General features: G+C 37.5%; 1 protein-coding gene across 1 annotated transcript in view; it reads right to left on the bottom strand.

The window, feature by feature from the left end:
* Window positions 1-8,527: 8,527 nt before the first annotated feature.
* The window catches only part of LOC129677518 (hyaluronidase PH-20-like), a 5,908-nt gene continuing 4,219 nt past the window's right edge, over window positions 8,528-10,216 (bottom strand). The window contains exon 3 of the mRNA XM_055608143.1: window positions 8,528-9,007. Coding sequence (XP_055464118.1) covers window positions 8,528-9,007 — 480 coding nt within the window. The remainder of the gene's footprint in view (window positions 9,008-10,216) is intronic.

Here is a 10,216-nt window from a genome sequence, read left to right as displayed (position 1 = left end):
TCTTCTTCAATTTCTTTCCTCAGAGATTTGAAGTTTTCCTTTTTCAAACAGGTCTTTCATTTGCTTGGTTAGAATCACACCAAGGCACTTTATGTTATAAGTGGCTATTGTGAAGGGTGTAGTTGCCCTAATTTCTTTCTCGGCCCTATTGTCTTTCTTATACAGGAGGGCTACTGATTTTTTTTTTTTAGTTAATTTTGTATCCATCCACTTTACTGAAGGTGTTTATCAGCTGAAGGGGTTCTCTGGTTCAATTTTGGGGGTCACTCATGTATACTATATCATCTGCAAATAGAGATACTTTGACTTCTTCCTTTCCTATTTGTATCCCCTTGTTCTCCTTTAGTTGTCTTATTACTCTAGCAATGACTTCAAGTACTATCTTAAAGAACTACTGAGAGAGTGGGCAGCCTTGCCTTGTCCCTGATTTCAGTGGGACTGATTTAAGTTTCTCTCTGTTTAGTTTAATATTGGCTATAGGCTTATTGTACATTGTCTTTACTATGTTTAGATATGTGCCTTGTATCCCTGATCTCTCCAAAACTTTAAACATGAATGGGTGTTGGATTTTGTCAAATGCTTTTACGACATCTAAGGAGATGACCATGTGGGGTTTTTTTTCTCCTTCAGTTTGTTTATATGGTGGATTACATTGATGCATTTCTGTATATCAGAAGATGGAAAGATTTCCCATGCTCATGGATCGATAGGATTAACATAGTAAAAATGTTAATCTACCAAAAACAATCTACAGATTCAGCGCAATTCCAATCAAAATACCAACACAATTCTTTACAGACCTTGAAAGAACAATTCTCAACTTCATATGAAAAAACAAAAGACCAGAATTGCAAAACAGTCCTGTACATCAACAGATAGTCTGAAGGTATCTCCATCCCTGATCTCAAGCTATACTATAGAGCAATAGTAATAAAAACTACATGATGTTGGCGTAGAAATAGAATGGTGGATCAATTAAATCAAATAGAAGACCCAGAAATAAACACACACCTACAGATACTTAATTTTTGACAAAGGAGCCAAAACCATACAATGGATAAAAGATAGCATCTTCAACAAATTGTGCTGGGCTAGCTGGATGTCTACATATAGATAGATCTATATTTATCACCCTGGACAAAACTAAAATCCAAGTGGATCAAAGACCTCAACATAAAACCAGACGCTAAATCAATTAGAGAAAAAGTGGGAAAAGCCTAGAATTTATTGGCCCAGGAGACAACTTCCTGAACAGAACACCAACAGCACAGACTCTAAGAGCAACAATCAATAAATGGGACCTCATAAAACTTAAAAGCTTCTGTAAAACAGAAGACATTGTTTTCAGAACAAAACGACAGCCTATAGACTGGGAAAGGATCTTCACCAACTCTATATCTGATAGAGGACTAATATCCAGAATATATAAAGAACTCAAGAAGTTAAAAAGCAAGAAATCAAGTAACCCAATTAAAAAATGGGGAACAAAGCTAAACAGAGAATTCTCAATAGAGGAACATCAAATGGCAGAGAAACACGTAAAGAAATGCTCAACATCCTTAGCTATCAGGGAAATGCAAACCAAAATGACCTTGAGATTTTACCTTACACCCATCAGAATGGCTAAGATCAAAACCTCAAGTGACAACACATGCTGGAGAGGATGTGGAGAAAGAGGAACCCTCTTCCATTGCTGGTGGGAATGTAAACTGGTACAACCACTCTGGAAATCAATCTGGCGCTTTCTCAGACAACTAGGAATAGCGCTTCCTCAAGATCCAGCTATAACATTCCTAGGAATATATCCATAATACACTTAAGTACACAAGGACATTTGCTCAACCATGTTCGTAGCAGCTTTATTTATAATAGCCAGAAGCTGAAAACAACCCAGACGTCCCTCAGCGGAGAAATGGATGCAGAAATTGTGGTACATCTACATGATGGACTACTACTACTACTATTAAAAACAAGGAAATCATGAAATTTGCAGGCAAATGACGGGATCTAGAAAAGATCATCCTGAGTGAGGAATCCCAGAAGCAGAAAGACACACATGGCATATACTCACTTTTAATTGGATGTTAGACATTTAATATAGGATTAACATACTAAAATCTGTACACCTAAAGAAACCAAGCAAGAAGGAGGACCCTGGGTAAGATGATCAATCCTCACTCAAAAAGGCAAACAGAGTGGACATTGGAAGGAGAAGGAAACAGTACAGGGAGGGCCTCTGAAAGACTCTACCCAGCAGTGTATCAAATCAGATGCTGAGGCTCATAACCAAACTTTGGGAAGAGCACAGGGAATCTTATGAAAGAAGGGGGAGATAGTAAGACTTGGAGGGAACAGAAGCTCCACAAGGAGAGCAACAGAACCAAAAATCTGGGCACAGGGGTATTTTCTCAGACTGATACTCCAACCAAGGACCATTCATGGATATAACCTAGAACCCCTGCATAAATGTAGCCCATGGCAGCTCAGTTTCCAAGTGGGTTTTCTAATAAAGGGAACAGGGATTGTCTCTGACATGAATTTAGTGGCTGGCTCTTTGACCACTCCTCCCTGATGGGGAGGAGCCTTGCCAGGACACAGAGAAAGACAATGCAGCTATTCCTGATGAGACTTGATAGGCTAGGGTCAGATGAAAGGGAAGGAGGACCTCCCCTATCAGTGGACATGGAGAGGGGCATGGCAGGAGATGAGGAAGGGAGGGCGGAATTGGGAGGGAAATAGGGAGGGGCTACAGCTGGGATGCAAAGTGAATAAACTGTAATTATTATAAAAAATTAAAATTAAAAAAAGGAAGCTGACAGAGTCTTCTAAACTGCTGCTGTTATTGGTAACCTCCTTTGTGTGCCTGGTGTGCCAGCTGACTTTGGCTAATCTCCCATCTATTCAACACCTGATCTTCTGTGGTTGATGAAACAGAGAAGAAGAATTACCACTCCCCCCGCCAAAGTAAAACAGCCTACCAATGGCTGGACTAGGATTGACTGGCTTTCTCCTTGACTCCTGCTACTGAGGACAGGGATTCCTACAAATATTTAGATTTGTGACTAATTTTAAAACTTTTATTAATGGATTTTTCTGGTATCTTCTGAAAGTCATATGGATCTACCGTCAGCATCAGTCTTTCTATTTAATCCTACACGCACCGTCTGCCAAGATACACATACCCACAGTACTAACTACAAGCTTTTGGCTCAGAAAAAAATATCTCCAGAAAATAACATTTCCATCAATCGGACTTTTTAATTCTTGTATAGTACTACACTAGAGGATGATGTGGGCATTACAAAATATACTATAATGGGCGCTCAAATTATAAACTTGCATTGGGAAAGGGGGTGTCTAGAGAGTGGTGCTTACATAGTCTGTTGTTCTGATCTATTCAGAATAGCTGAATATATCATAAATCTATGCATCATATTCTTAAAAATATCTCTAAGTATGCATATAAAACCAAACCAGGAATTATCACTGGTAGACAGAAGGAAGAAGACATTTGGCTTCTACTCTGTATTATATTACATTTTAGGTAGCATCAATTTATTTATACAGAGGAAAGTGATTGAAGACATATAATGTAAAATATGAAAGAATTTTGATGTTTAAAAGTTTAAGAACAAAACCCAACACCTGTAATAATGAAAGTACTGAAGATATTAAAGAGGCAAAAATCTTACCTAAACATAATAGAAGCAATTTACAGCAAGCCTATAGCCAACATGAAATTAAACTCAACATGAGATAAACTCAAAGCAATTCCATTAAAATTAGGAACAAGACAAGATTGTCCATTCTCTCCATAATCTACTCAATTTTGTATTTGAAGCTCTAGCATGAGCAGATATGAATGAAGGTGATCAAGGGGATACAAACTGGAAATAAATCTAAGTATCATTATTTGCATTTGATATGATAGTACATACATAAGCGACCTCAAAAATTCTACCAGGTAACTTCTTCAGCAAAGTGACTGGACCCAAAATTAACTGGAAAAAAAAAATCAGTATCTCTCTTCTATATAAATGGTAAATGGGCTGAAAAAGAAATTAAGGAAACAGCACCTTTCACAATAGCCACAAATAATATCAAATATTTTGCAGTAACTCCAAGCAAGCAAATAGAAGACTTGTATGACAAGAACTTTAAGTCTTTGAAGAAAGAAATTGGAGAAGATATCAGAAGATGGAAAGATCTCCCCTGCTCATGGATCATAGGATTAACAACGTAAAAATGGCAATCTTACCGAAAGCAATCTACAAATTCAATGTAATTCTCATCAAAATTCCAGCATAATTACAGACCTGAAAGAACAATACTCAACTTCATATGGAAAAACAAAAATCCAGGATAGCTAAAATAATCCTGTACAATAGAAGAACATCTGGAAGCATCACCATCTCTGATTTCAAGCTTTACTACAGAGAAACAGTAATAAAAACTTCATGGCAGTTACATAGAAACAGACAGGTTAGTCAACAAAATTGAATCAAAGACCCAGAAGTTAATTCACACACCTATGGACACTTGACTTTTGACAAAAAGGCCAACATCACACAATGGAGAAACAAATGAATCTCAACAAATTGTGCTGGTCCAACTGGATGTCAGTATGTAGAAGAATGAAAATAGATCCATATCTGTCTCCCTGCATGAAACTCAATTCCAATTGGATCAAATACCTCAACATAAAACCAGATACACTAAACCTGATAGAAGAGAAAGTAGGTAAGAGCCTTGAATGAATTGGTACAGGAGACAACTTCTTGAGCAGAATACCAATCATGCAAGTACTAAATTCAACAATTAATAAATGGGGACCTCATAAAACTGGAAATCTTCTGTAAAGAACACATCAAAAGGACAAAAGGCAGCCTACAAGAATTGGAAAATCTTTTCATCAACCTCACATCGATAGAAGGCTGATATCCAAATGTATAACGAATCAAGAAACTAGACATCGATGAGCCAAATAACCCAATTAAAATATGGGGTACATATCTAAACAGAATTCTATCCACAGAAATCTCTAATGGCTGAGAAACACTGTAAGAAATGTTTGACACTCTTAACCATCAGGGAAATTCAAATCAAAATGACTCTAAGATTCCATCTTATATCAATCAGAATGGCTAAAATCAATATCTTAAGTGACAGCTCATGCTGGTAAGAATATGGAGCAAGGGGAACACTCCTCCATTTCTGGTAGAAATTCAATTTTACAACCATTTTGGCAATCAATTTGGTAGTTTCTCAGAAAATTTGGAATAGATCTACCATTAAACCCAGCTATACCAATCCTGGGCATATACTCAAAGGATGCCTCACCATACAACAAGGATTCTTGTTCAACTATGTTCATAGCAGATTTATTCAGAATATCCAGAAATGAGAAACCTGAATGCTCCATAACTAAATAATGGATAAAGAAAATGTGGTACTTATACAATGGGGTATTATCCAGCTATTTAAAAAATTATCTTTTATCTCATGAAATTTGAAAATTTTGATGGAACTAGAAAAAACCATAGATGGGACAGGAGTAGGAGGGTCAGGTGGGAAGGATGGAAGAAGAGACATCAGGAACTGGGGGACGTTTGGTAGGAAGTCTGAGGGGGACCTAGTGTAGTGAAGACTTCCTGAACCTGTGAGGGTGACCCTAGTGAAAACTCCTAGCAATCGAGGTCTGAAGTCTGAACTGGCCTCCTTCAGCAGGCTTCCAGTGGTTGGACTTTGTTATATTCATTTGAGTTGTTGGCCAAGGAATTCCCATGGAGAGCCCTAAACAATCTAGGCTGATGATAGGTTGGAAGGTCACCCCCTGAAAACTGACAGTGAGGTCCCATTACCAAGGACAACTTTCAGCCAGTTCACTCAATGTACAGAGGTCAAGTGGAAGCAGGCAAGGAGCCTTCACCCCTGTATTCCAGTCTTTTTGGAGTGAGACAGCACTCTGCAGGGCAGAGAAAAGGAAACCTGTACACCAAACCAGCCACAAAAACCTCGGTCTACAATCTGTTTTGCTGCAAGATGTGCTGAGGCAAAGACAACACATGTAGGAGTGGTCAAACAATGTTTGATTTAACTTGAAGCCCACACTATGAGAGGGAGCCCATGCCCTCCACAGGGCGGGGGGAGGGGCTCACCAGGAACTGGAGACTGGATAGCCTTGAGACATGTGGTAGAACCAAACACAACTAGCAAATAAATAATAATGATGATGATGATGATGAACTGATTCTTGATATTCTGTTATATTCGTAGGTCCCTTGTCCGGTCATCACCAGAGAGGCTTCCTCTGGCAGCAGAGGGAAGCAGGTACAAAGACCCACAGCCAGACATTATGTGGGAAGAAAGTCTAAATTAGAGGTCGCCCTCAGGTGCCTTCCCTCAGAGATGGGAGAGTCTTACTGGGGGGAGCGAGGAATGACGGTAGGCGTTAGATGTGGACATCGTGGGACATTGCCATTGAATCAACGAAGCAGGGTTCACACGGACTCACAGAAACTGAAATGGCGAGCACTGGACCTGCATGGGTCATATAAATTGACCATAACCAATCCCAAATTCAAAATTCTGTGCTAAGTCCCCATCAGCATTTATTCAGTCAATAAATACTCAACAGGCTAGTGCGAAGTCCTGGAAACTGTTTGTTACAATATAGATACAGTTTAATAAATAGATTATATTCATGTCCTTGTGGACAGTAGTGGGTAGTAAAAATAGATATGTAGTGTTTTTGTGTGTGAGTTTGCATAAATATAGCACAATTAAAGAAGAGGGAATGGCTTCACTGTAAAGTCCAAAATTCTCAGTGTGGGTCACAAAAGGTATTTTTTTTGTTTTTGTTTTTGCTTTATAACACAATTAACAGTACATTCCATTCTTCCTCTCTCTGAGGTTCTTTATCTCTGGCCTCTTAACTATTAACATTTTAAAATAACTTTGACATCATCTCCTTCAGGAATCTCCAACAATACCAAATTTGTCTTTGCGTATCAGAGTACTTTAAACTTGTCATAGCATGGAAAACCTACTATGTTGTCTTTTCAACATTCATTTCTTTTATTTCCAAATGTATAATAAACTCACTGATATCAAGAGTACCGTACCTCACATGGACTCAGTAATACTGAATTAGTGTTTGAAGCTGATAAGACATGAGGTGTCATTTCAGCTACTAGATATTTCTGCTATCGATGACAGGGACTGCAGAACTGGAGAAAGTTCCATTGGTTAGGGAACACTTCCCATTTACTGTTAATGTAGTCATTAACTGGAACAAATATTTGTCTGTCAATTCACTGGTATCTTCCCAGCAGATCTGAGTGATGACAGTTCATAAATACCAAATAAAGCAGGCAAATGACTGATGAACTAAGCAATTTCAGGTACACAAATTAAAGCTGATAATCAGGAAATGAAAAGAAAATTAGAGCACTTTATAAAAGTAAATTCTGAAAACAAATTAAATCATATACAAGAATAGAATTATCATCTTAAAGTTGAGCTTTCTGTAAAATAGATATAAAAATTTTTGACAATTGTAGATCTTAGAGTCTGAGCTGTTGGTGTTCTGTTCAGGAAATTGTCTCCTGTGCCAATGAGTTCCAGGTTCTTTCCCACTTTTTCTTCCAACAGATTTGGAGTGTCTTGTTTTATGTTGAGGTCTTTGATGCACTTGGAATTTAAATTTGTGCACAGTGATAGATATGGGTCTATATGCATTTTCCTACATGTAGACATCCAGTTAGAACAGGATCATTTGTTGAAGATGCTGTCTAGATCCCCAGCTCAGATGTGGCTGATAGGCAGCTCAGTCTCCATGTGGATCTCTGAGGGAGGGGAGCAGGGGCTGCCTCTATCATGGACTCAGTTAACTGCTCTCTGATCATTCACCCCTGATGATGCAGCCTTGCTAGGCCACTGAGGAAGGGGATCCAGGCAGTCCTGATGAGACTGAACAAGCTATGGGCAGAGGGCAATAGTGGAGAACTCTGCCTTTCAATGGACTAGGGGAAGAGGATGAGGGGAAGAGGGAGAAAGGGTGGGACTGGGGAAGTTGAGAGAGGGGTCTTCAATTGGAATATAAAATGAATAAATTGTGAGGAAAAAATAAAAATTAAAAATATTTCAACAACTGAAAACCATAGTTCTATAAATGGACAGAATAGCATACTTGAGACATTTCACTTTAAAAAGCAGGAATTTTCATCTTTTTTATCATTTTTAAAGCAATGACAGACTACTAAAATACATTAATTTTCAGTAATTTTATTTTATTGAGTCTCCATTCTCTTTAAACCAAAACTAAACTCTAAGAGCAGTAGCCTTGCTTGCAGTCAGTCATTGGTAGAAGAACACATAGTTTATATTTGAAATTCAAAAATAGAAACTTGATTATTAAAATATAGTTACTTTTGCAAAATAGAATCCCATCTTCATAATCCCAAATTACTGAGGCCTGTAAGAGAAAATAGAGCAAATTCTGCGGGTAGAGAGAACTAAGGAGCAACTAGCATGTTTCCCGGAAAAAAAAAGAATCTTGTGGCAGATGAAGCAGTATGTGAGTGAGTACTGTTAGAACGAGAAGTCTTTTGCCAGGTAGGAGGTAGAAGGCTGGGTCAGGCTCTACGTGGCTTTCTATACAAACGTTGTCACCTGTACACACTTTAACTTCTGGTACGTAGTCTATATGAGGATTCTCCTCACAATTCATGTTCGCAAAACAGCTGCATTTAAAATGTTCATGAAAATATTCCAGGTCTCCAACCCTGGGGCTACCCTTCACTCCAAACTTTCCATCTTCCATTAATGTAATATCGAAATGATTTGGGTTCAAGTGAAGATACACATCTGAACTTTCATTTTTTCTTGTACACACGCCTTTATCCTCACAAAGTGTTTGGCTGCACATTTTGGCTGCTAGGGTGACGTTGATTATGTATGGATTCAGGACTGTCTCCATGTATTTATGTAGGACTGGGCAACCTGGCTGTAAAAGAATAAGACAGTCAGTATAACAAGGCAAAGGTTCCTAAGTGAACAGATACACTATAATATTAACTCAAGAATGAAACATCAGACCTAACAAGTGGTAGGAAATACTTTTTCACTTTAACAAGCAAGGTTATTCCAAATATTTGTGTAACATGTAAGTTTATCAGGTCACTAGAGAATTGTTTAGCTGATCTTAATTTATCCTAGCCTTCATTTTCCCCTATAATTCATAAGTAAGTCAAGAGAATGGAATGTTGTAACTGTTAGACTATGGTATTTTAGGTTAACCTGCCCGATAGGAGTACCATCTTCATCAATGACCATGTCTGTGAACCTGGGATATCTCATCCTTTCTAAATACTAGTTTACTATCAGGATCACATAAAAAAAATGGTTTATTAGGTTATACTTCAGTTTCATCACTTGTAAATTAGGGATGATTTTAAAGCCTGCCTCATAGGGTTATTGTGAAGATAAATGATAAATGGGTATGGGATCTACCATTTCTTCAGTTAACTCTCAATAAATCACTTGAAAATGTAACAAGAACTCCATTTGTCAGATGAGTTTAAAGATCATTAAAATAGTTTCAAAACTGATGGCTCAAATGATACATAATCAAACGTGCATATAATGACAGTTCTTTGAAAAAATTCTAGACTATAGTGATGAGGAGCAGAAATGATCCATTTTAACAGTGCTGTGTTCTAAAACTTGGACATTGTCCTTTAAAATAAATTGAAGACAGTCATGGTCTCTCATGATCAATGGTTATACTGAATGGGCTGCCTGTGGTAACACATTGGCAAAAAAAAAAAAAAGACTGGAATCCTGGTAGTTCTGACTTGAATCTACACTTTTTAATTTCCTTATGTTGGCATTCTCTATTGTTGAGCCAGTAATTACCTAGCAAAGGCATCTGCTCTCTAGTCCCCAGAGCCTGTTACTATGTGAGTTTATAATGGAGAAGACTGTAGACATGATTTAGACATGTTAGTTGACAAGGGACAATTATCCTGAGTTATCTAAGGGTATTCAATATAATTAAATAAGACCTTGTAAGTGTAGAAACTTTACTAACTTTGTTTATAAGTAATGTTGGCAGAGGCAGTGATATATATATATATATATATATATATATATATATATATATATATATATATATATATATATATATATATATATATATATATATATATATATA

The sequence above is a fragment of the Psammomys obesus genome, unplaced genomic scaffold (assembly GCF_907164565.1).
Source record: "Psammomys obesus unplaced genomic scaffold, mPsaObe1.curated_primary_1811, whole genome shotgun sequence".
Taxonomy (NCBI): domain Eukaryota; kingdom Metazoa; phylum Chordata; class Mammalia; order Rodentia; family Muridae; genus Psammomys; species Psammomys obesus.
Note: the sequence above shows the minus strand (reverse complement) of the source record. Positions and strands in the feature narration are given on the sequence as shown.